The sequence below is a fragment of the Rhineura floridana genome, chromosome 4 (genome assembly GCF_030035675.1).
Source record: "Rhineura floridana isolate rRhiFlo1 chromosome 4, rRhiFlo1.hap2, whole genome shotgun sequence".
NCBI classification, from domain to species: domain Eukaryota; kingdom Metazoa; phylum Chordata; class Lepidosauria; order Squamata; family Rhineuridae; genus Rhineura; species Rhineura floridana.
In genome coordinates, this window is record NC_084483.1 from 16,536,230 (window position 1) to 16,563,615 (window position 27,386).

Genomic DNA, 27,386 nt, shown 5'->3' on the forward strand with positions numbered 1-27,386 from the left:
ACAATCTCCTCTTCCCCATCGTCAGGCCCCTCCTGCTCCTCCTCGCGACGGGAGCGGGTACGTACGGGTGGCGGGCGCGCTCCCGTGGCCGAGCCTAGCCGTCCCTTCCCCCACTGTGTGGGGAGGGGACCCGCCGCCGCCAGTGAAAAAAGAGGAGGACGGAGGGACAGCGATGGTAGGTGGCAGAGGCGGGTTGGTGCGTAGCGTCTTTTCCCCCTTCTTCTTCTCCCGCAGTTTTCTCAGGAGTGTAGAAGCGCGCCGGGAGTTTGTGGGGAAGGCTCCGGAGGCGGCGCCTGCCCTGACCGGGAATGGCGGGGCAGGAGACGTGGCGGCGGCGGCAGCGGCAACAGGGGAAGGGAGGCTTGCAATCGGGCAAGAGATGTGGGGCTCCACCTCAGTTTGGGGATGGGGCGGGAGATGGGAACTAAAGCAGGGCCTGATCTTGTGGAATTAGGATACTACGAAGGCCAGGCACTTTCTCTGCCTCCCCCACCCCTTTTGCACTTTTTTGCCTGCTGCTGCTAGTCCTTGTTAGGTTTGGCTTAGTTCGATATCAGGGAGATTTACCTGATGTCCGGCCTGCATCACTGAGCGCTCCCCCCTCCCCGCACAGAGCTATTCTGTGGATATCTATTCAGAAGTTTAGTGGGGCTTACTCTTATCTCTAGATAAGATTGTAGCCACACAATTTCCTGCTCGTACAAATCTAAAACTGTCCTTTCTCTCTGATGTCCTGTTTTTCTGCCTGCAGGGGTTTTTGTTTTCTTGTTTGGAGGAACATTCTGCCCCTTCAGAGTCGCACTGATCACTTCAGTGAGGGCTCAGCTACTGTGCGCACAAAGAAAAATTGGTGTGTTGTAGAAAGAATAGGCTTGAAGCCTTCTTCCTGATGTGCTAGTTAAGCATGTTCAGGGATTTATATGCATAAGCTGCCAAGTATACTATAACATTAGAAACATCTGGGTGCATCTCTTACTACTGACAGGAACTTGAGAAGTTGCTTATGTGGAGTCTGGTCATTGGCCCTTCTAGCTCACTATTTACTGGCAACAGCTCTTCAGGATGTACTGGGGGTTGGCACTGCAGAAGCCCCAGCACTGTGGAAGGACCTGTGGCACCCACTTGCTGTCTTGAGGAGCAGCAACCAGTGCTGGGAGGGGATACATGTTTGAGTTTTGGGCTCTCTCTTGTGTGCTGCATCAGTTAAGGTAGGGGCGGCGGCACTTTCTTCTCCACCCTCTTTCTACCGAAAGCAGGCAAGCAGGGCTGTGGAGTCGGAGTCGGAAGCAATTTTGGGTGGAGTTGGAGTCGGAAGCAATTTTGAGTTGGAGCCGGTAGAAATGTACTGACTCTGGCTTCAAAATAAAATTAATATTTTAATATTAATATTTTAACATACATTTGCCATTTATGAAGGAGTCGGAGTCGGACAGTAGAAAAATAGAGGAGTCGGAGTCGAAGGTTTGACATACCGACTCCACAGCCCTGCAGGCAAGGGTGTGGCGGACCAAAGCAGGAGCCACCTCTGCTTGCCTGCCTCTCTCCCTCTGGAGTACTGTGGATTGGGCCCAGCACAGCTGCTTGTTTTAGAGGCAGGAGAACAGAGGTACCTGCTTCTCATAGTGAGCTACAGTGGCAAGGAGCAGCCACTAGCACTGCTTGCTCACTTTCTATCTCCCTCTGGGCTGTGTGGAGTGTTGGACCTTTTTTGCTATAGGCATCTGGTTGGCTACTGAGAACAGGATGCTGGACTAGATGGGCCTTTGGCTTGACCCAGCAGGGCTCTTTTTACTTTCTTGCTGCCACTTCTGCTGCTCAGAGACTTTCTCTTTCCTGGTAGCGCAACACAAGTAACCACAATGTGCAGAGATAAAGAGAAAACAGCAATGGCTCACCCTGTCCTCCTGGTTGAAGCAACAGGCAATCCCAAGGACAGGAGGGAGAGAGAGTGAACAGAGGCAGTAGCGGTTTCTTCTTCCAGTTTACTTCACTGCTCAGTTGCTCACTAAGGCAAGTAAGCAGCAAAGGAAGTCCCAGGGAGCAGGCACAGCAGCAGCTTGCGTCCATTCACTCTTTCCTGGGTGGAGAGGACTGAGTCCATGGTGCACAGACCTAACTGCTGCACTCCCCAAAGAGAGAGCAGAGGTGATAGCATCACCGTTTCGTAGCTGCCTCTGTTGTTCCCTTGGAAGAGTAAGCAGTGGAGGCAGCTGCTGCCTTTTGTCTGTTTTGCTACGCCTTCTGGGCAGTGTGACACTGAGGATTGGGCCCACTGGGGGAATGTGGAGAGACATGAAGGAAGGGGACATCCCACCATATTGCAGAGAACCCTAGCATGTCCCACTATTAAGAAGTAGTACATCTTTTTCATGGTGGCGAATAAGAAATTCATGTTCTTAAACGCCAAAGTGGCATTGTTCAAGTTGTTGACGTAACTCTAAAAATTAAAAAGTGCTATTACGAGAGATACTCCAGTGGAGCAGCTGTGTTACAACAAAGGCCGAAGAGGTTTGTAACACTTGGAAAGACGAACAGATTTACTGTCTGCTAAACCTTTTGCCAGAGCAGATCTGTTAATCTTCAAAGTGCCACAAGACTCTTCTATTTTTTTGTAAGATAAAAGCAAGCTAACAACACCCCAAAATATAATAAAATGCCACTAGACATGGAAGTGACTAAAGGAGCAGGAAGTCGCCAAGTAGTCAGCTGCATAGGAGAACCCTCCTTTCCACCAATCTGCAGCCCTCTGTTTGCTGAAGAACTTGGAAGGCTCTTGCATAGCTGATCTGGCTGGCTCTTGGGTACTGTAGGGTGCAGCTTGGCAAATTCAAGACGCTTTTAGAGACCTCTGGGATCTATTCCTCCTTGTCTCCACCAGTATAAGATTCTTCCCCATTAACTGTAAGAGACATATGGACTGGCATACTCATGGCTTAAGAGTAACACAGAAGTAGTTTGTGCACAATAGCCAAAAAAACTTAATCAGATGTTGACTAAATAGGTATTTATTTTTCTGCCAGCCTTGTCATCACTTCCCTTGTAGGTCCAGCCAATGGTTAAATTGCGTTCACAGCTTTCTGCCTATCATATAGACTGTATTCATAAGTGGTTTGTTTCTTACTCCCAAAGAGCTATCTCTTACTGGTGGGAAAAAAGACCCCTATTCATTTGGGAACAGAGTATTAAGAAAACCAAACACATTGTTCCTTTCTAAGCCATGAATATGGAGTACACCCTTCTGAAATGGAAAGGGAGAGGCAAAGAATTGCAGTAAAAATATTGGCTCATAAATGAATTAATAGGCAGATTGTGACAAAAATATTAAAAACATTCAATAATAGATCTATATTTTACAAATCTAGCATTTTAAATTAAAATTCTGCTTGATATTCATCAAGCCTTGAGAGCATTCAGTCAGAACAAAACATCCACAAACGGGGAAAATTTATGCAAAATGGAATCTTGCTAATTTCCTGAAATTATGAAGTTAATACGATGCAAAGGCATTCACCTGCATGTTGAAGGAGCCCGAATGGCACATTTGCATTGCTTATGGCAGATTAAAGCTGGTTCTGCGGTGCCTTTTAAAATTAAAAATCAACTTACTATGAACTACGGCAGTATTTTATCTTTTTTCTCCAAAATGTTAACAATGTTCACATATTCAAAGTTAAGAACAGAAGAAAAGCCCTGCTGGATCAAACCATCCCATCTAGTCCAGCATCCTGTTCCCCCAGTGGCCAACCAGACGCCTCTGGGAAACCTATGAGCAGGGCATGAGGGTTCGACCACTCTTACCGCTTGCAATTCCCAGCAAGTGGTATTCAGGGGCCTGTTGCCTCCAATGCGGTACATAGCCATCATGGTCAGTAGTTGCCTCGATTCGAGTATTGTGAGAGTGGGGAAAAAATCCTTTATCCACTTTTTCCACACCATGCATAATTTTATACACCACTGTCATGTCCCCCCCTCCCTTACATCTTTTTTTTCTAAACTAAAAAGCTTTTTTCAGGGGCATTTGTTCCAACCCATGATCATTTTGATTGTTCATTTCTGAACCGTTTCCAGGCATATCACAGAAATCAAAGAGAACAGGTATAGACAAATTCCTTAAAGAGTATTGCAATTTTCCTTCTTTGCATCCAGCACAGCGCTGTGGCATCTGTTGTATTGCTAAACAGTATACATGTATCTGGTTAAATTTTTCCAGTTGTTCTCTGTTTCCAGTTTGTATATAACCAAGTTTGTTCTGGCCTCCTGGGCTATTCTCTTGATTGTCAGGGTGAAGTTTATTTTCTATCATTGACACAGATAGCCCCACTTCTATCTTGTACAGAGTATAAACTGGGACTGTAAACTGATGTTAAATTCATATAAAAATGTAAATGTACTGCCTTCAAGTGGATTCCGACTTATGGTGACCCTGTGAATAGGGTTTTCATGAGGCTAAGAGGCAGTGACTGGCCCAAGGTCACCCAGTGCGCTTCATGGCTGTGTGGGGATTCGAACCCTGGTCTCCCAGGTCGTAGTCCAACACCTTAACCACTACACCACACTGTTCATACAATACCAAATCTCAATTTTGCTGGTGAACAACAGTGGGAGTTTTTATTAAATAGTAAGTTACTGGTCATTGCTCAAAGAAATCCCATATTTAATTTTTTAATCAGATAATGAGAATATGTATATTAAGGGATGTTCACCTGAACATGCAAAGTCTCGACCCAGGAATGACGGCAGGGACCCACATGCAAGGTTTGCCCTCAGTGACCCCAGATAGGCGGACTCCTGTTTAAACCTTTGTGTGATTAGTACAAAGGTTTGAAAGGAGGTTTAAAGAATGTTTGATTAAACATGTGGGAGCCCTTTCTTAGCATGGTTCCTCATTGTGGGGAGGTGTTTAAGCATGTTCAATACAGCTCACTTTGGAACCTCCTTCAAACCTTTGTGGTAACTGCACAAAGGTCTAAATGGGAGCCTGTGTGCCTGCGGACATTGGGGGTGGGTCTTATGTGCATGCTCCTACTCCCATCTCTGGTTTCAGCATTTGCATATTTGAGAGAATGCCTGAACATGTATTTAGTAACATACCAAAATGTCTCAAAAATACATCTCAGTACTGTAGGAAGAGCCATATTTGAAAATAGTGACATTGACTTCAGTTTGGAACTGTCTGCTCTGGCAGACTGTAGCTCTTACTGTTAGAAGGAAATTTTAGTGTTGGTAGGTTGGTGGTTTTATTACAAAAGACATATTACGTGCTAGCTTTGTTTCCAAGTGGATGAGGAAACTGATGAAGCCAATGTATCTGAGGTTACTCCTTAAAAATTCTTAAGTTCCATATATTTTGTTTGTTTATTTAAAGCATTTTATACCAAATTTTTCAGCCAAAAAGACTCCCAGAGTAGCTTACATAAATTTGATAAAAACAAGACAGTTTTTTTTCAGGCGTACAATCTAAAAGAGACAACACAAAAGGAAAAATGGAGGAGTAGGGAAAAGGAAAAAAGCAAACTCAGGCACCAGTTCTTAAATCACAAACTTCTTATAATGACTGGCTGGAATGAAAACGGTGAGAGAAAAAGCCAAACAGAGCTTGTCTGTCAGTAGAACTGATGGGATTGCCTAGTTTTCCACCTTCTCCCCCTTTTTTTTGGCATGATGGGTTGCTGCTGCTAGGTGACAGTTGTTGTCAACCCTACAATGTTGTCAGCCCCACCCATTAATCAAGAAACAAATGTATAGTCTGTAATTAAAGCTTTAGTGAAGTCAGACATGAAAACAGTGGGGCTTGCTTTTGAATGGTCATACCGCATTGCACCGTCTAGCTTGCAGCCCCAGTATAAACAGGAACATGTATGCACATCTCTCACGTTTCAAACTCTGCTACTACTTTTCTTTGCAAGTAAACTGGAGGCGGGTTGGGGGGTTAAGAATACGACAGGCTCCAGTGAAAGTTATAGTCGAAAGCTTTCTGCTAATGTGCATTTTTGAAGCAGTGAAAGGTACTGCTCCTGAAAACAAATGCTACTCTCAGAACAGCAATACCACAAGATTAGATCTATTCAGTCAATATAAGGCAGTGTTCGTGCCAAATCAACATTAACCTGCAACTTAAACCTACTGTAGGCAAAACTTGTAGCGTGATCTTGAATGTATCTGCTGCCAGCAACTCCCAGTGTTCCTAGGGGCTTAACTTCCTTGTAAATATGCATCTCTTCCCTCCGTCAACCAGACTTGGCCATTGCATTGCATTGGGGATTCAGTTTACAATGGCAATGAATGTTTGCCTTATTAGGAATAATGGGTGGGGCTGTACATTATGGTCTGACAACACTAGTATTTTGCAGGTGTATTTGTCATCCTGCCATTTCTCAAAAAGCACAAAGAAAAATGCACGTTTCTCTTTCTCCCCCATCCCCACCCTCATTCTGTACTCACAACAACCCAGTCAGGTAGCTTAGCCTAGGGTAGTGACTACTGAATGCCATGATGGAGTGTGGATTTGAACCAGTGAATTCCATGATGGAGTGTGGATTTGAACTCGGGTTTCTCCACTTTAAATGGCTCTCTGATTACATTTTAGGGTCTTTGTGGCCACCTTGACTTCATTGAATTTTTGATACTGTGCTGCAACCTGGGTTTTGGAATTACATGTAAATATTGCTTACATGTTCTTTGCTTAATGTTCCTATTTAGGTTTAGATTTCCTATACAGGATGTAAGATACTTAATATTTTCAGCCTTTCTATTGACTGCATTTCTTAATAAAGTATGTGGAAGTGAATGCATTTGTTGAGTATGTTAGCTTGTGTTGACTATTGTGTAAGATTACGATGTGTGGCTTAGAAAATTACAGTTCTGTTGTTGTTTGTCTATAAAGGAAGCAGATGGCTATTTCTCCTTTAAAGTACTTAATGAAAATAACAATTATAAAGTTAGATAGGGCTAAACCTGCACATCCCTGTATTTGTTTCTGAGATTAATCATGATGTTTCCCCCTTAATTGTATTGTCAAGAAGCAAATTATGCATAGCTAGCACACTAAATGTTTCTTGGTAATTTTGTCAAATGCACAATGGGAAAATAAGTATTGCCGTACTGGTAAAATCATACAGCGTAGCGGTGAAACTTAACATGTTATTTCATTCTATTTAGAGCTGTCTGGTGGAATAAAATGATTGTAAGCTAATTAGTCCTACAGGTCTATAGCTAGCCTAAAAGTTTTGGGGGTGCAAAAAAGTAGGGGGGCAGAAAAAATCTATCACAACTTTTTTGTAACAAACAATTTTTAGTAAAACAAATTTAGAGGGGGCCAGAAAAAAATTAGGGGAGCTGCTCCCCTGGCTATGGGCTTGTAGTCTTATAAGCAGTGCTGAAGAATCTCTCTTTAGTTTTCCAAGTGTGATATGGATATTGCTAAAAGAGACAGTGTTGGTACGGGGGGGGTGAACATACATGAAAGGAAGGAAACAGAATGGGGATCAAATTAAAAAGAACAGTGATGACTAATGAGGAAGTCAGTATGAACAGAGTGAACCAAATGCCACCATACAGAAATGGCTTATTTTATGTTACTTTGTGGTTGCCGGCAGAATTCCTTAGATAGTGTAGCTGGGAAAGACTTTCTACCTAAGAAATCCAGGAGAACTACTTCCAGTCATGATTGCTATAGCAGTGTGGGTTTTCCAGAAAAAAAATTAACTGGAAATATTTTCCACTGCAGAGATACCTTTTAGCAAGTGTGACTTATTTATTTATTTATTGTTTGTTTGTATTTATATACCCCCCCACAACTGAAGCTCTCTGGGCCGTTTAGAGTAACTAAAAACATTAAAAACAAATATACAAATTTAAAAACACATCTTTTAAAAACAATTTAAAAAACAATTTAAAAATACATGCTAAAATGCCTTGGAGAAGAGGAAAGTCTTGACCTGGCACCGAAAAGATAACAGTGTTGGCGCCAGACGCACCTTGTCAAAAAGATCATTCCATAATTTGGGGGCCACCACTGAGAAGGCCCTCTCCCTTGTTGCCAGACTCCCAGCTTCCCTCAGAGGAGGCACCCGGAGGAGAGCCTTGGATGTTGACCGTAGTGTATGGGTGGGTTCATATCAGGAGAGGCGTTCCATCAGGCATTGTGGTCCCAAGCCTTGTAAGGCTTTATAGGTTAAAACCAGCACTTTGAATCAAGCTCAGAAACATACAGGCAGCCAATGCAAGTGGGCCAGAATCGGTTTTATATGTTTGAACTGTCTGGTCCCTGTTACCAATCTGGCCGCTGCATTTTGCACAAGCTGCAGCTTCCGAACTGTCTTCAAAGGCAGCCCCAGGTAGAGCGCATTGCAGTAATCTAACTTGGAGATTACCAGAGCATAGACAACTGAAGCCAGGTTATCCCTGTCCAGTTAGAGGCGCAGCTGGGCCACCAACCGAAGTTGGTAGAAGGCACTCCGTGCCACTGAGGCTACCTGAGTCTCAAGTGACAGGGATGGTTCTAGGAGAACCCACAAAGTACGAACCTGCTCTTTCAGGGGGAGTGCAACCCCATCCAGAACAGGTTGGACATCCACCATCCAGTCAGAGGAACCACCCACTAGCAGCATCTCAGTCTTGTCTAGATTGAGTCTCAGTTTATTAGCCCTCATCCAGTCCATTGTTGCAGCCAGTGGACTTAACAGTTAATAAACAAATTATATGTGCTGTATAAAGATCTGGAATTCTTTTTCCAATAGACAAAATTAGTTGAACAGAAATCAACTGAAAAGGAGAAAAAATAAAACACACAAAGGCTCTATATGCACTATACATTTAAAGCACTAGTATACCACTTTAGATAGTCATGGCTTTCCCCAAAGAATCCTGGGAACTGTAGTTTGTTATGGGTGCTGGGAGTTGTTAGGAGACCCTTATTCCCCTCACAGAGCTGCAGTTTCCAGAGTGATTTAATAGTCAATTCCTCTTCCCAGGGAACTCTGGCCCTCTGCTTCAGGCCTTTTCTGTTGCTTCAGTCACAGTTTCATATACGATAATCTCATCAAATACACATTTTGTTACTATTTCATTAGTCACTTTGAGAACCTTGATTTGGGGCTACAAAGCATGATATCAATTTAATAAATCATAATTACATATTTCTGGATTGAACAAAGCAATCCACTGATGCAGCACACTTGTGCTAAGAAAATCTAGCCAAAGCTACCTACTATAGGTGTGGGATATGGTCCCTGTGGGTGAAACTACAGCTAGAAACCATTTAGCTATGTTCTTGGTTGTCATTTTTATCGGAGACACATTCTCTCTTGGTGCCTTGGCCCTTAAAACCACATCTTTCACTCACCAAGACAAAAATGCTACTGGCTAGTAGCAGATCCTTTTTTTCCTTTTTTTTTTGGTGGACTTTTTAAACTCTCGTTGGATTTAGAACAAAGTTTTTTTCCCCTCCATACATACATGTACAGCCCTAAACAGGGCACCACAAAACATAGTGAATGTTTTCTAGTGTTATTTTCCTGCAGTGCTCTCTTCCATAATCAGATCTTGTAACTGATTCAGTAATTCCTTTAGGAGTGCAGGGATGTTGCCAGAAATTTTGAACTTTGTATTTTGGAGTCCCTGCGTCCCCCCTACTTAAAATATGCCCATCCCTGTATTACAAAGCATTCTGGATAAAATCACAACTATGCAGCATCTAGCATGTGCTTCTGCACCAGCAAGACAGAAGCTGTGAATTCTTAAAGGATGACACAGCATTGTGGATAAGCACTGCTGCACTGGCAACATTGCTGAAAGCAGCATGGCACGGGTGAGTAGAGGTATTTTTATATATATATCAAACTGATTAATACTAATGTGTGTGGCATTCTGGTGGCATTTTCGCCACCATGGAGCCAGGTCAGAGGCTGCCAGCCTTTTGGCCTGAGGCATATTTGCAAACCGGAGAAGCTGCTGTGGCCACCATGCACACACTTCATTCACATATATACACACACTGCAGCCACATGCATGCTTGCTCACTCTTCCCTCTCCAGCAGCAATTTGACTCGGAAACAGTTAACTGTCGACTCTCAGGGGTAACACCCCCATCCCTGGCAATCACCCCCTGCATTGCAAGTAGGCGTCAAAGAAGCCTGTTATTTGCTACAATTAAAAGCTTCTATCAAGCCTAATTTCATGGGAGGTGGGGTAGGGAACAGATGGGACCCTGAAGATGTCAGGGAAGTCCTTTGCAAGTGCAGTGTGGCTATAGGTAGCTCAAGACAGCCCTGTAAACCGCCCAGAGAGCTTCGGCTACTGGGCGGTATACAAATGCAATAAATAAATAAATATACAAATGCAATAAATAAGACAGCCCTGTAGGCTAAATATCAGTGAGTACCTTTTTGTAATCTAATGACAGCTGGTGGGCAAGACAGCAGCTAGGATAAGTTCCAACTTGTCAAGCAAAGGATTCTGCATCTTCTATGTCTGGAATTTTTGCTCCTTGTACTTAAACTCCCCAGTAGGATGAAGATGCTAAAGGTGGAGCTTGCCATTATGAAAGCTATGAGGCTGCTGCTGCAAATGACATCCCCCACATCTGGTTTTCCCCACTCTTTTCACAACTTCTAGTGAAGCTCACTTGCCCTCTTGAAAAGAGGCCATCTGTGTGTTCTGCCCAAACCCAAATGAGAGAACGAGTGCTTCATTTGAGTAGCCTTGCCTCCATGTTGCACACACTGAGTAGCCATCTTCTCAGTCTCCTGCACAAAGAGTGCAAGCATCTGCAGGGAGGGGAGCCTTTGTGTGTACACCTGTATGCATAAACCTAAACATTCATGCTGCATGCACAGGATGCTACTTGGCCCAGCTCCACTCCCTGCTCATGTGTTGGTGCATATGAAAACAATAATGCCTGAACAGGGCTACTGTGAGACATGACATGTTTCTGGGGACTGTGAGTTCCCCTACCCAGTGGCGTTCCTTAATAAGAAGCAGGAGACAGGAAGCAGCATGACGGCATCACATATTACAGTTAGTTTCATTATACTTTATGGAAGAGGAGAGAGAGGGGAGCATCTATGCACATGTATGAAGCTTTTGGTGACAGCCACATGACTTCCGGAACAGCTAATTCTTTCTTAATTTGCTATCCTGTAGCATAAACCCTTTGATCAATTTAATGGAGCTTGGATGTAGATGACTGTGGAACAGAGGAAGCTGCTTTATACTGAGTCAGGCCATTGATCCATCAAGGTCAGTGTTGTCTGCACTGACAGCAATGGCTCCCCAGGTTTCAGGCAGGGGATAAACCTCATCCTTCCTGGAGATGTTGGGGACTGAACCGGGGCCTTCTGTATGCAAAGCACATGCTCTACCACTGAGCTAAGGCTCTTCCTTTGTAGGGCTTTGTACCTGTACTGCCTGTGCAGCTGCGCATAGGAGGTTGTGGGGGTGGTCCTAGTACTCGGGTGAGGGCGGAGCTTGTCCTTAGTGCAGCTGCGGTTGTGCTCTCTACTCAGGGTCCCTTGCACTGCTCAGAGAAAGGGTCAAGTGTTGGCTTGTTATGTGGCATTTTGTGGACTCCACTGCAGAAGATGACACCATAGTGCCAGTCAAACTAATTATCATAAATGATAGGGTTTCCCGAGGCATGCGCGGAATCACATTTAAACTAGCCTGGGCTGCTGGTATGTATAATATTACAGTGAGCTTTTTACATTCTGCCTCTGCTTGAATACCCACATGGGGTCTTTAAGGACATGAAATCTTGTAGTGCTAACCCACTTGTGGAGAAAGGAATTTGGCCAAAAGCATGTGCCACCTGTGACAATCCCATGGCTTGTTTCAATAATTGCCACGTCATCCTAACTCTGTTGCTGTTACAGACTATCACATTTCAATAATTATTCTATTATCAGCTGCTAACATACAAATGCTGTCACCAAGGTGGCAGTTATAGAGCTTTGAGGATGGAATGCTCAGAGGGGCTTCATATATATAGTTAAGGCTCTTGGGTGATTTTTTTCTGGCATCTTTCTAGCCAAAAGTGATGGGTTTTTAACTTGGCATATTATGAACAATAAGTTATGAAAATGAAGGTGGTCAGTGCCAATGATGAGCCTCCTTGGCATTGTATCGCTCAGTGAAGCCTTATTTCAGCAGTTAGCCCAGCACAACCTTGTGCTGAGAGACAGGCATGATCTTGCACAGGTGAGCAGAAGGTAGACAGGGATCTCCTGGTAGATCTTTGGAAGATTTGCAGCAGATGGGCATGAGTTTCTGACTCCCAAAGCGTAACAATAGCAAATGACTAAATGGCTTAAAAATAAATAACGGGTTGCTGAAACAAAGAACTCTGGGTAAAGAACCAGTAAAAGGGGGTTGTATGAAAGGACTGTAAGCTCAGTTCTGGTACTGAAAATAAATTCTTAGGCAAATACGCTCTGAGGCATCCTCTTTCTTAATTCTAAGTGTTTACTGCCCTTCTGAATCATTATTGTTGCACCTTGCACTAGCTGGTTCTAGTTAAAATAAAATAAAAAATCAAAGTAGACCCTGCAAGCCTGAAATTTGCTCACATCTGCTCTTGCATTTTGGGTGCAGTGCTATATGCTTGTAATAGCTCCCTCTCTGTCCCCCACGCTCTCATTCTGCCTGGGGGGAAAAGCTGTTTGCACACTAATGCACAAAGCCAAGTCAGATCCCAGCCCTAAAACAAGGGATGAGCTGCTCCTTTATGTCAGTGAAGAAGCTATAACACCGTATCCTGTACTTACAACCCATGCAGTTAATGGGATGGATTACGCAGCTTGTCTACATATAATAAAACAATAATTACTTTAATTCAAACTCTTTCAAATGAAAGATGATTTTTCTCTCTAAACAATTGAAATGTATATGTAACTTGATGTTATATATTTGATATGCACATACAGAAATTTTGATGTGAGTCTGCAATCATTGCTGGGTGTAATTTGACCTAATTAGCCTTTGGTTAGTGATTTGGGCTGTCTATCAAAAACTATTATGTTAGCAGGAAACAGTGAGTTAACAGCTAATGTGGTGACCTCATCTCTATTCATTAAGCTCCAGAGTAAAAACTGCGCTGAAGAGGGGCTGTTAAACTGTACCAGTCCATTTTATGCTCCAAATTAATCTGCTTTAATTTGGATACTAAATACATCTGATTTAACAGTTTTGATTATAATGAGAAATAATTAACAGATAAAAATCAGTACTTGTTCACTTGTTTTATGCCGTGCTTGCAAACATTTATCTAGGTTTTGTTGTTGTTGTTGTTGAAACAGAATCATTCTTGTTTTACTGGGTTCTTTAAAATGATTTCCCTGTTTGAAAAATTGGTATGGCATCAAGGGTAATTTATTAGCCAAGGACTGCTATAAAACACACACATTTGTGTCATTCACTTTGTGCAAGCAGTCTGCCTTTCTACTTAAACCAATCATTAAGTGAGAGTGCAACCACCGGCTCTTTAATATTAGAGCTATATGCACATCTACAAATAGGTGTCACTGTGCTGCTGGTCCAATAGTTATTTGTGACTTCAGCTATTGGCTTAGAACGCTGCTTGTCTGACTCCATCTGCAGGGATCTAACACCTCCTGCGCTCAGATCCATTCAACACACAACTTGAGCCAGCTGACAAACAGGCAGCAGCAGCACATCTTGCTATCCTACTTTGCACAGCATAGCAGTTTCAGGTGATTCAGTCTCCGGGCATTTGGGGGAAAAGCTCTTGCAAGCAAATGAAGCTGGGAGTCATGATGGGGAGGAGTTTAACAGATCAAGTACTGGATCAAACTTAAAAGCTAATATCTTAATTCGGCATACTGGAAAAAGGTCACCTTGTCTTGCTGGAAAAAAGCACACAGTCTCAGCTTTGCTGCTGTCTGTTTGGTACCTTCTGCTCCCTCTGTTTTACCTAGCTAAGCTATTTGATAACACAGACAAGGATACTCATGGTAGATGACAAGGGAAAGAACATGAAATGTCTCACCTTCTTCTTGATGCTTCCAGAGACAGTTAAGAACAGGTCCAAGAAAAGCTCCAAGAAGGTAAATAGTGGGAGCAGCAGCAGCAGCAGCAAGTTACCTCCAGTTTGCTATGAAATCATTACCTTGAAGACTAAAAAGAAGAAGAAGATGGCTGCTGATATTTTCCCCCGAAAGAAGCCAGCAAACAGTAACACTACTACTGTCCAGCAGTTCCATCAGCAAAATATCAATAACAACAACATAATCCCAGCTCCCAACTGGCAAGGGTTGTATCCCACCATCCGAGAAAGGTAAGCTAGTTGTGAGCTGTTTCTTTATTGCACTTTCAAGTTCACAAGCAAGCTGTAGTGAAATATGTGTCCTGTTTTAGAATTGGATCTCTTCTCATTGGTTAGTGCTGAAAAGAAGGGGAGAGGTTTCTGCTTTCCAACTGTGCAATTGTTATTTTCCTCCTGGTAATGAAGAATGTATTTGCATGCAAGCTGTCTTGTTTTAACTTCTTAGGAATTTGCTGTCACGACAGCACATTCTCAGTGTGTTAATCTTCGTATTTGCTCACACCGTTTAGCATTTTTACTTTTACAAAAGTTCTTGCCAAGTTTTTCTTGTAATGTCGTACTTTAAAAACAGCAGCAGCGACACTTTAGTATACTTAATGATCAATAAAGTCATTTAAAATCTGTTCTGTTTTTTTTAAAAAAAAAAACATATTCTGTGTTTGATTTTTCTTGGCTGCTGTTGAAACATTGCAAGGTTTTAAGGAGCTGACCTGCATGCTTGTGTTGCTCAACACCGTAAATTAACATATTGCCTCTGTTTGTAGAAATGCAGTGATGTTCAACAATGACTTGATGGCAGATGTTCACTTTGTGGTTGGGCCACCAGGTGGGACCCAGCGGTTGCCAGGACACAAAGTAAGCAACAGCTGCTTTACTAGATTTGACATGGGAAAAGCAAGGGAAACATCTTCTGTTGCCATTGCAACTTAGTGTGGGAGGCTTGGACTCTGGAACTGACATAATTATAAACTGTTAAGCATCTTTGCCCAGTGAAATGTTTTAGCAGTTTCCCCTCTAGTTATATCTTTTTGCTACTGTACTACAGGGATGGGGAACCTGGGTCCCTTCAAATGTTGGTGGGCTACAGTTCCCATTTGTGCTGATCATTAGCCAAGGGGATTGGAGTCTAACAACCTCTGAAGGACCTCAGGTTCCTCCACCCTGCTATAATAGATTATCCCCTTACGACATTAGTACCCTGTTCTTCCACCAAACTGCCCTCCTCTTTAAAGCTCACAACAATCCTGTGAAGCCAGTTAGACTGAGACAGTGTCTGGTCCAGAGTCACCCCCTGAATGGGAATTTCAACCCAGGCCTCACCATATAATAAATACTCTTAAGCACTGCAACACATTGCCTGTCAGTGGGGATAGTGCTGTACTGGGATAGCAGTATTATTTGAGGGCTATGAATATTTTGTAAAAGCAAAAGGAAAACCCCAAGATTTTCTTAGCAAGCTTTGCTTTAAAAATGTAGAGTGAACAGTGGAGGCATGCCTGCTGTCTCGTTACTGATTATTGCCTTCATGGCCTTGTTCCTCATGCTCACTGTGATGCTACCATTTCTGGTTTTCTGTTGGCCGTAGATTTTGTTCTAAAGCATGAAATATTTCCTTTCTTAATCAGTATGTCTTAGCTGTTGGAAGCTCTGTATTCCATGCAATGTTTTATGGAGAGCTTGCTGAGGACAAAGATGAGATCCGTATACCAGATGTGGAGCCTGCTGCTTTCCTTGCTATGCTGAAGTAAGCATCCTTCTTCATTGCTGGAAGTGAATTTGTTTGTATCTGCTTTCGTAATGCCAGAGTTAAAAAGTTGGGCATTATCATAAATCAAGAAGTAGCATAGAAGTTATTGCTCAAACATATGGTGCCTATAGTTGTGTGTTAATTATTGAAAAGAATTCATTTGCATATTCTGTTTTTCCCTCCCTCCCCCAATCTCTTGCATATTGAGCCAATTTAGTCAGCTGGTAATATTGGGCAACCTGTTTATCCGTGCATTATATAAAGAATGGGATATATAACAAGAGGAAGCTTTGAAACATGGTAAAAAGGGCAGATTCCAAACTACTGGTTTCCTGTGGCCCAGTTTGGGTGCTAAGCCAAACCATAGATTAGAGCAAATGAGCAGGTTTCCACAGCAAATGTTGTGACCCTAGTGCTCTCCCCCAGTCCTGCTCCTGCCATGCTACCCAGGGCTAAACCATGGTTTGGCTTCGTGCTACACCTTTACCTGGGCTAGTGATTTGTATTGATCTAGACAAACCACAAGCAGTAAACCAAGAACAAACCTTGGTTGTAGCTGGTGGTTTTATCTGGAGCAAGACAAAGAGCTGCAGTCTTCTCTCTGGGAACCTGCATTACGTGTGCTTGTGTTACCCCTTTTGTAAATATAATTCTGTTCTATTTGTGTTCTTTTCCAACAGATACTGCAGACTTGTGAAATATGGTCACTGATGATAATACAGTTTATCTTATAGGCTGGGTGAATTTTAAAAGGTTAAAAATAATAGATTTATTTATTTATTTTATTATTATGTCCCACCTGTTCTCCAAGGAGCTCAAGGTGGTGTACACAGTCTTCACCTTTCTCATTTAATCCCCACAACAACCTTGTGAAGTAGGTCAAGCTGAGAGGCACTGACTGGCCGAAGGTCACCGAGTGGGGATTTGAACCCTGGTCTTCCAGGTCAAAGTCCAGCATTCCAACCACTACACCACTCTGGCTCTTTAAGTGCAGTTGCTACATTTTAAACTTAAACTGAAGAGAGCACATGCAGTCTTTTTTGTGATTCTTCACTCCACCTGGCTCTCTTCTTTTGCTTGCTGAGTGGCATGTAAGGAAAAGCAGGTTGCGTTTTTACAGTGCTGCCTATAAAGTGGAAGGTGTATGTGGAAAGATCTGGTATTTCTTACTCAAAAATATTTACAGTTTTTCTTTGGGCTGTCTGCTACTGTTCTTGATGTTTGCTTGCATCTGCTAAGAATCCTTTCAGCATGCACTTGCGCGCACGCACGCACACACACACACACAAAACAGCTTTGGCTAACCATGTAACTGCTAGGTATTAGTCTCTTGAACTAATTGTCTTAATGGTTATGAACGGTGTTTTGTAACTTTTCCTTAGAGTGATTTTGCTGCTTGTAGCTGCAGTTAGTCAGCACACAAATGTACAAGGAGCTTTGAAGAAAGAAGGAGCTGACACATAAGAACTGGCAAGACGCAGTTGTGTCGTCATTTGTGGTTAGAAGTGTCAGATCACAAACGTGACAGTTTGTACTTTAAGTATTTAAATATAGGTGTTAATTCTTGATGAAAATCGGATCTTGTCAGCTGAATAGTATCATGTGCTTAGACAATAAAACACCAGCACTGCCTGAGGTAGATATAGGGTCTTTAATTATAGTGCCTGAAAAAGGAGGATTTGCTGCTTAATGCAGCTCTACAATACAATATCTTCCTGAATGCAGGGAGTAGGAGATGTACTCAAGTAGGGCACCGTCTAATACAAGTTTAAGGGCACTTAACAACCCTTGATTTCAATAGGTCCTTGATTTCAGTAGACCCTTATGTGTGTTTAACTGTGTGCTTGATTGCGGTCTTGGTGTGCACTGTTCTAGAAACGTGGACTTAAGACTAGATTTATTTGGTCCATACTAATAAAAACATGTTTAATACTCAACGTTCACCTTTAGCCGGACTCCTTGTCAAAATAGGGTATCACTGGAACATCAAAATAAAAATGTCTTGTTTTCGCTATCCATGGTTAAGATTAATCACAGTTTAGGGTTCAGGCATGACACAAAACAGTGGTTGTTCTAAAAAAAAAGCAGATGCTTCCAGTCTTCTTGTTGCACCTGTGCCAGAGAGACTAGAAGGGAGAGGTGAGCACTGCAAACCAGGCCACTGTATAATTTCCTCTGATATTATCTTCATTCCCAATCTTTTTGTGATAACCACTTTCTTGTCTTTCTGTGGCCATTTTTCCAAAACATCTTATAGTTAGGAGCTGGACATTTTCACAATTAAAGAATAATATGGCTCTCAGAGTAGGCCTAGGTAATGCCATTAAGTGCTCTTCATTGTCCTGGATTGAGTGCCAAACCATATGAGATATTTAACCCTTTCTTCTCCTGCTAAAAGTCCTGAGGAAAATCCTCTTTCTGAAGCTGGGATTTGTTTTGCAGAAAAAATCTCCAAAACCCAGACAGAGGAGGAAAAAGTCCCCTCCCCGCAAAAAAAGCTGGTGCTATTTGCAATGTTAAAAACTAGCACATTAAATGCAAATGTCTAACATTGTGTCTAGATTCAGTAAATGGTAAATCTGTAAAATAATGTGAAATGTGTCATCTTACTGATATTTGTAAGCCATTCTGGGAGACTTTCTTTTGGTTGAAGAGTGGCGTAATATTGCTTTGAATGAATGAATGAATGAATGAATGAATAAATAGGCCCTGGTCTGTACTGTCAATACAATATGTTAAAATGTATGGTATTAAAACATATTTGTTTTATATATCTCATCTTTTATTTATGCATAAAATTGCGGTGATTTACAAGTTTGAAGTTAAAAGGAAAATAATGCGTTTTACTTACCAGACATAGAAATGATAACTAATGCAGTATGTCACCCAAACAGTCAGTGCTTTTATCTGACAGCGGCTTTTAATCCATCAAAAATCCCAAAAGCAATTTCAGTGTTAAAAGCTTCATTTGAGAAAGACCATAGGTAAATCAGCATGTTGCTACCGTTTATTATAGCTCCTGCAAGTTAGATACTCAACATCCCAAAATGCCATATTTTCTGAAGAAGTTCATGTTAAAACATTGGGCATTCTAGAGAGATTATGGTTGCTTTGTAAATGAGCAGTCACTGAACAACAATCTTTTAAACAGATGTTTAAGTGAAGCTTAAGTAAAAACTTTGTGAATTTAGTTCAAAATATTGTGCCATTATTTTTTCCACAAGCAACTTCTAGTGGCTTTTAAATGATTTCATGACTACCTTCATTCCCCTACCCACCCCACCTCATCCCCCAATGCCAACTCAGTGGTGGTTGAACAGATTTGGTTTATTTGGTGAAAGTTTTAAAATCGGATTGTTCTACCCACCCACCTCCGTCCACATGATTAATCTTGTTAGAAATTATCATGGTTTCCATTGAAGTCCCCAAGTCTTACATATACAGGGTAGTTCTAAATTTCTGCCTCTTGGCCACATAGAACGTGCAGAATGAATTGCATGCAGAGTATGTAAAACTGAGACCAGATTGAAAGATCAGTATTTTTGACTTGTTCACATGCCCCCATAATCCCCTCTTTTCTTCTGTTTTATCATTGGATTTGGGAGCTGAAAGAGGATAGGCCGGAGAAACTGAGGGTCCCATTGGGGGGGTGTTTCCTTTTGAGTTCACTTGGGTGAGAGACAGTCTCTCAGTTAGTTAGGGGAGCTATTCCAGCCTGAAACAGTTTGGCTTCAGGTCTGGCTAGTTCTCTAACAAGCCTGAGATTGCACTGCACAGCATGCCACCTACTCCTGTGTACAAAGGATTGCGGAACAAGCTCTCTGGAGCATTTCGAATCTACTAGGTAGGGGAGCCAGCCAAGGCAAAAGTATCCTGGCTAATTCCCTTGAGTGATCCAATGGCATTGGCAGAGACAAGAAGAATAAGACCCCTATGGATCAGATAGGAGTGTGTATAGGGAGGGGGTCCATCCAGTTCTGTATCATCCTTTCCAACAGTGGTCCACCACTGGTGCTCACAAGCAGGGAAATTATTGCCTTCCCATTCTGCCAGCAACTGGTATTGAGAGATACATCTCCACTGAACCCTGGAAAGTTCCGTTTAACTATTATGGCTAATAAACATTTAGAGAGAGACATCTTCCATGAATATGACTACTCTCCCCCCCCCCAAGCCAGCTAAGCCAGGGGCCATTACCATATCTCATTGCAGCAAATTCAATATGTTCATTGCGTGTTCTGTGAAGAAGTACTTTTTGTCTGTCATGAACACGTATATTGATGATGGCTGCAGGCGGTCTAAAATAAAAGTCCATTATAATTCACCATGGTGTCAAAGTAATAGGATGGCCAACTTTAGTCTGTAATGAGATAAAGCTTAACTTGTGGCCCCATGAATTTATCAACTTAAGAGTGTGCTTGTTTATCAAGGCTGCTTATGTTGTGGTGTGTTACCCAGTACAGTGGGATGAAAAGGGCTGTATGAAAGATGGCCTTCTCCTGAGGATTTGAAGGTTTTGACACTGTCTTAAAAAGTCACCCATATTGAAGTTTTGATCTTCTCAATCTGTTAAAAACTTGGATGATAAATGAACTATGATTCTTTTATTTGGTCACCATCCTAACAAATTTAAGCATTTGTTACAGGCAATTACTGAACTAGCTTGTTGGTGTTACACAATACCTATGTCTTCCACTACTGGTATGGTTCAGAAAAGTGTGCTTGTGTCTGTCTTTTTTTGCTATGTGCATTACATGTGTGTCTTTTATTACAGATACATATATTGTGACGAAATTGACTTGGCTGCTGATACCGTTCTGGCAACTCTTTACGCTGCCAAGAAGTACATCGTTCCTCATCTTGCCCGAGCGTGTGTTAACTTCCTCGAGACGAGCCTGAGTGCAAAAAATGCTTGTGTCCTACTCTCCCAGAGTTGCCTGTTTGAGGAACCAGACCTGACTGAGCGCTGCTGGGAAGTGATTGATGCCCAGGCAGAGCTGGCTTTGAAATCAGAAGGGTTCTGTGACATTGATTTTCAAACACTTGAAAGCATTCTCCAAAGGGAGACTCTGAATGCCAAAGAAATTGTGGTTTTTGAAGCTGCTCTTAGTTGGGCTGAAGTAGAGTGTCAGCGCCAAGAGTTACCTGCCAGCATAGAAAATAAGCGCAAAGTCCTTGGGAAGGCGCTCTATCTCATCCGCATCCCTACCATGGCACTTGATGACTTTGCAAATGGTGCTGCTCAGTCTGGCATTCTGACCCTCAATGAAACAAACGATATCTTCCTTTGGTACACAGCTGCCAAAAAACCAGAGCTGCAGTTTGTGAGCAATGCCCGGAAAGGCCTTGTCCCGCAACGCTGCCATCGCTTTCAGTCTTGTGCCTACCGCAGCAACCAGTGGCGCTACAGGGGCCGTTGTGACAGCATACAGTTTGCTGTCGATAAGAGAGTTTTCATTGCCGGCTTTGGGCTCTATGGCTCCAGCTGTGGATCAGCCGAATACAGTGCAAAGATTGAACTCAAACGGCAAGGTGTTATCCTAGGGCAAAACTTAAGCAAGTATTTCTCAGATGGATCTAGCAACACTTTCCCAGTGTGGTTTGAGTACCCAGTGCAGATCGAGCCAGATACCTTTTACACAGCTAGCGTGATTCTGGATGGTAATGAACTCAGTTATTTTGGACAGGAAGGGATGACAGAAGTTCAATGTGGCAAAGTAACTGTGCAGTTCCAGTGCTCTTCAGACAGTACCAACGGCACTGGGGTTCAGGGGGGACAGATTCCAGAACTTATCTTTTATGCCTGAAAGAAGATGGGTTTCAGAACAAGGAGAATGTGGTTCTATGATGTATATGTCTGGTTCAGACTTGTTTGATGCTTAGCTAGTTGTCTGCAGATATGTGATCAATACAGGTAATGTGTTCCTGAATGCAGTAAACTGTTCAACCGCTTGCTGTAGTTTTATAGCCTTAGTGTAACATTCTTTTACTGGAAGCTCCCAAGGACAGGCAAACTAGCAAATTATGAGTCAAGAGTTCACCAGGATTACCGCAGACGAGAGAGCCTTTCTTGTGAAAGAAAAGCAATTAATGTCCTCCATTCTGTGTCCCCTCCCCCTGCTAACTTGCTGCTTTTTCCTGTTCTATTTCTTTTTTGTTTCCTCCATGTTGTAGGATTTTCAAGGATCTCATAATTAGTTTTTCCTTTCTGCCACATGGATGCACCCGCATACTTCCACCTGAGGCAGATTATGCAAGAACACCACTGCACTCAAATTTGGTAGAGGAAAGGCTTGCTAAACAGACAAGTTCATATATATGGGAAGGTTTTTACAATGAGATGGACCTCTGGGATGGACTGGTGTGTTGAGGATGGCTACAAAGGAAAGTAAGCTTCTTCAAGAGCAAAGTGGTTTATCGCAGCTGATCCTTACTTTTTTCAACACTGTTCTCCAAAGTTCCTCCTCAGACACATTTTCTTACATCTGGGAGTAGTGACATATGCATAGCCCTACGTATCCAGCATTACCCTAGTGCACTGAAATGAATGGTGTTTTCACCATTGCAGTGCCTCAGTGATATCTTACTTTTTAATAAAGCTTTTCTCCACTTAATCATCCTTGGCAGCCATTATAGTGACTGCCTTTTATGGGTTCAGTCCCTTTTTCATTAAGTCAGACAATATGTAGCAAAGAGCAAATCCTTAGTGACTTCTTATTTTCCCAAAGGTAGTTAAAAACATTTTAGTGTGAGATTTCCCATCTGAGTAAAAAAAAATTGTTTCTAGGATCATATTACTATAAATTTCTATGGAATGTACTGGTTCTGTGGTGACACTTTCTTTCCCTTTAATTCAAGCTTGAATGTTCAAATTTGCTAACTCAGTGATTAAATTGATAGAAGCAAATAGGTTCCAAAGACTTCTCCATTTCTGGGTAACCACCAAATGTAGGTTGGACGTAATGGAGTTGTACTCAGAATGTTAATATTCACCCACTTGTGTGTGTATTTTAAAGAGATGCCCCTGATTTCTAGGCTTTAAATTTCCCCAATTACTGTGTTTCAGTGGGATCAGAGAGTAACGTGTAGTGTGAATGCTGCTTGCAGTTTTTCTCTCCAGCTACTGGAACTTCTTTTTTAGCACAGGTGTAAACAGTTGCTTGGAGTAGCATTCTTGACTACACTGCATAGAATGCCTGTTAAGATGAATTTCTAAAACACGGATATTTACCTTTGTAAACTTCAGTTAATAGGTAAGTTTTATTTTTGTGTGATTATAATGAAATTAGTACCTTCCAGCATTGCCTGAAAAGGGGGACATTTGTAACTGAGATTTTGCCTGTTTTAAATTGTGATCATTCAGATCTAAAATGCAGATTTTCATTGACCAGAAGCATTTCCCCCTCTTTTAAATGGGTTGTCAGGCTTCCTACATAGCCATCTGCATTCTTGGCAGGGAAGGGCTGCAGGCAGGGTTGTAGTAAAAATGAAAGGAAATAAGCATAACTGAATGATACAGAGAAATTTCATGTTCATGAAATAATAAAAAGGCAAATTTCAAGAAGGCAACGCTTCTCCCTGCTCAAAAGTTGGTTATGGTAGTTTTCCAAAGCTGATTTGTCCCAGTTTGCAGCTTCTCCTGTACTTGTGTGTGGATACACACATTTTAAATTGGGGACCCCATTATTTCTTCAGTAATGTATGCATGAAAACTTCCTGTTACATTGTTTAAGGCAGTAGTATTGCCTCTCTAACACTAAATTTACTCATTGGTATAACTTATACAAATGTTTGTCACCTCCCCCCTGCCAATGTTTCCTTATCTGTTAATGTTTTTACTCTGAAAACGTTAACCTGTTGACATCCTGGCTTCTAATAGTCTTTAAGTGCCATTAAGTGTCTAAAATATGGTGGATTGGGCATGGGAAAATCCAACCGTCAAAACCAACCATTTCTCAGACACATGAAATGTAAAGGAAAGCAAGGTGGAGGCTGTTCTTGCCTTTTTAATTATTTCAAGTAGTATGATATAATAAACATAAGAAGCGTGTAAATGCTCCCAGAATGTACAGGAGTTACTTTTCAATCAAATGTAAATGACTGCAGCCTCAAGAGCCAGTGTGGCTGGAGTGTTGGACTTTTTAGAGCAGGGGCACTAAGTTAAAGCCGGGCTCAGGTACAAAATGTACTGGGTGCGCTCAGGCCAGTCAGTCTCTCACAGCCTAACTTTTCTCACACTGCAGCTGTAAGAATAAAAATGGTGGTGGTGGTGGTGATGTTCAAGATGATGAATAATCTTTGCATAGTGTGCAGGGGCTAGGGGGAGCTCTTGCAGAAGCTTCTCCAAAGGTTGTTAAATTTACATGCCTTTTTAGGAGTCCCAAATAAAAAGGCAAAGTGGAAGTGCATGGTTAAGGAAGGCAAGACTTTGTCACAAGCAGCGGCATTTAGCCTTCTATCAAATATGTAAAAACCTGTTCCAGACTTGGGTCAGGTGGTTGTTCTGGTGCCCTGCGCCCTCTCGGCCTCTAGATGGCATATGCACACTGCCCTTCTGCTTATGCCCCATTGGAACAGATGGCTGCCAAGAGGTCCAGAAAGGTATATTGAGTGTAGCACTTTATATTTCCCATAGGCATGAATGTCTGCCATTCACTTCCGTGGGGAAAAAGTTATTGGGTGTAGTCGGGTGCGTTACTGGGGAGAAAGAGGTGGACAGGTTAGGCTGTCTCCGACTTTGGATTGCACAGCTCAACCTCCCCTGACAAGGGGCATCCTCCTGTCCGCCTTCCCTTATTAGTCAAAATGACAGGCATTTTGCCAGTTTATACCTGAAAGCAAAAGTGAGTATCGCTGAACCTTTTTTATACCAAACAGTGAATAAATATTTTTATTCTAAATTCTAAATATTCTAAATATTTTAGTCTAACTTTGTTAGCAGTTCTTACACCATAGTGCAGTGGTAAACTATATTCCTTTCTTGACTGTGCATTGTAGTGCACTGCCTCCTTCACTATACAAGTGTAATGACAATGAAGTGTCAGATGTCAAAACTGGAAATACATGCATGTCTGAAGCCAGTATAAAAATTAAGTGAGATATTTTGGAATGGATTAACAGTTTAAATCATTTTTGAAAATTGACTTGCATTTAAGGCACATACTGGAGAGGTGTTTTAAAATGATCTCTGCAACTAAGAGAGCCAAAAAATGTCACAGCTTTCCCAAAAGCACCCTTCCCTGCTTGAGGCTATGCATGAGAGTAAGTTATGATTCTGACACCATTGGATATTTGTATTCTGCCTGGTGCACATTATCTTAGGTGCCTCACAATGCAATCCTATGCATATCTATTCAGAAGTAAGTGTCACTGAGTTCAATAGGACTTACTCCTAATTAAGTGTGTAGAGGGTTACAGCCTTAAACAGCAGAATGTAAAGTGTGCGTGATGTGACTCTTTGTAGCTTCCAGTTTGAATTCTTTTAAAATTACAATTCAACCCGGGGCCACTTCTAATAGGAATGTTTATTTTTATTTTCAGCTTGTATACCGTGCCTTTCGAAGGCACATTCAGTGTTATTGTAATCAAAATAAAAAGAAGAAAAATATCAGGAAAACTGTAAAACTCTAAAAAGGACTAAAAATTAAAAGATAGTTGAAACAAAAATGCCACTCTGCAAATCTTGCTGGATTAAAAGTTTGTTTGCTGCTCATCTAAAAGTGAGTAGTGATGGGGCCAGGGAGGCTGCTCAGATGCATGACTGAAAAGTAGCAACAAGATCAGCCCAAAAAGTCAAAAGTACTAATATATTAATAAAGAGATTGGGGGGGGGAGTGTTCTTCACTGCTTCATGAATACACAAAAAATAGGGAAACCCACATTTTCTGAATGAGCTGAGGATTTCCGAGTTGGTCCTTAAGTAACACCATGACATTCAACCAAATTAACTCTGCTACTTAAAGTGACACTTTAACCATGAAACTTTTTTATATATACGAACTTTATGAAGGAGATACTCATACCTTCCAGAATTGTACTTATTGATCTAGGCCTTGGTCAGTTGTTACTCTCCAGAGAGCAACCTAGTAAGAGTCTTGCATGTGTGCGCCCTCTCCAAATAGAACGTAACCTGTGGTGGTCTGTACTGCATTTACCTGAATGCAAGATTTTTATGAATCCAGGTTACATGATTTAATTGAATTGGGGCAGGGAGTGAGAGCACAATGTTTTGCATGCAGAAGGTCCCAGGTTCGGTCTCCAGGTAAGCCCCCCCTCCCCAGTCTGAAATTCTGAAGAGCTGCTGCCACTCATTGTAGACAGTACTGAGCTAGATATGCCAGTAGTCTGACTTTGTAGAAGGCAACTTCCTATGTTCCTGTGTATAATGAAACTCGTACTGGGCTGAGTTATTCCACAGCAGATTAACAAATTTTGCTTTTTGTCTGAGGATCAACTTCGCTTTTAGAATGAACAGAAAAAATGTCCAATAAAATAGGCTAAATTAAAAATAATTCCAGGGTTGTCATTCAGCATCTCTGAAATGGTAGTGTGTGGACTTCGCTGTTTCTCTTCCCTGAACAAAGGAGTCCTGCGTTTCATGCAGCGGAGAATCTCTGTACATGCACAGAGCACTACTCTGTGGACACGAGGTCCCTGTATGCGTGGGGTCTTTCTGTCACATGCAAGACCTGTGTCTGTTAAATTCATAAAGTGTCCCACAACTGCTGCTAGGGATACCAGTTAATGTTAACACTAACTATACTCTTGTATTCACCTTTTAACAATACTAGCGCCATTATAGTGCAAGTCTTGGCACTGAGTCAATTCTGTCCCTGTTTTCCATACCTACCCAAGCTAGCCTGGAATCGGATTCATTATAATCAAAGTATGTTGCCTTAAATGGTTTGTGGATTGAGCTATAAGGTTGCTAGCATCAATCTACTTTGGAAGAAACTCAGTAGACTTCTTTGCACCCTAAATAGAAAGTCAATATCCTATATGTGTAAATTCCTGAATATTTTGGTTTATTCTAAACTGCTAGACATATCTGGAACAAAGCAGCCTGAGATATGAGAAAATATTACAAATACGTTTAAATTATGCCTAACATCTTGTTACATAGTGAACTGGAAGGGGGAATCAAGCTGTTAAGTGGGTTTGTGGTGTAATATATTTTTAGCATATCTGACATAGTATTTAAGTAAATGTTCTAATTTCTACAGTACTTACTGCACTGATTTTTTTTTTAATGTTAAACTCCGTTATTTCAAACACAACTGCATTTAGTTGTGCTTGGAGCAGTGCTTGACTATAGCAACCAATGGCATTATTTATGAAGGACAGATATATATATATATATATATAGCAACCAATGGCATTATTTATGAAGGACATATATATATATATATATATATATATATATATATATATATATATATGAAGTACCTCAAGTTGAATGTTATTGTACCGTATCTTTAATGTAACAGTGCAGAATTTTAGTAGACACATGAATGTGTGTAATTACATTCAAAAGACAAATAAAAATTGAACTGGTTCTTACACCATTTCTTAGTGTGCTTC

General features: G+C 41.7%; 1 protein-coding gene across 4 annotated transcripts; it reads left to right on the forward strand.

Moving 5' to 3' along the window:
* Positions 1-27,386, forward strand: BTBD3 (BTB domain containing 3). 4 transcript variants are annotated; one of them, XM_061622561.1, is made up of 5 exons: positions 1-196; positions 14,023-14,290; positions 14,824-14,914; positions 15,685-15,803; positions 20,581-27,385. In XM_061622561.1, the coding sequence occupies exons 2-5, from the start codon at positions 14,148-14,150 to the stop codon at positions 21,611-21,613; spliced, it is 1,386 nt and encodes a 461-aa protein (XP_061478545.1). In that variant the 5' UTR covers positions 1-196; positions 14,023-14,147; the 3' UTR covers positions 21,614-27,385. The 4 variants fall into 4 exon arrangements, with proteins under 4 accessions (XP_061478545.1, XP_061478546.1, XP_061478549.1 ...); XM_061622562.1 differs by having other exon boundaries at positions 1-175; XM_061622565.1 differs by lacking the exon at positions 1-196 and adding an exon at positions 13,629-13,706.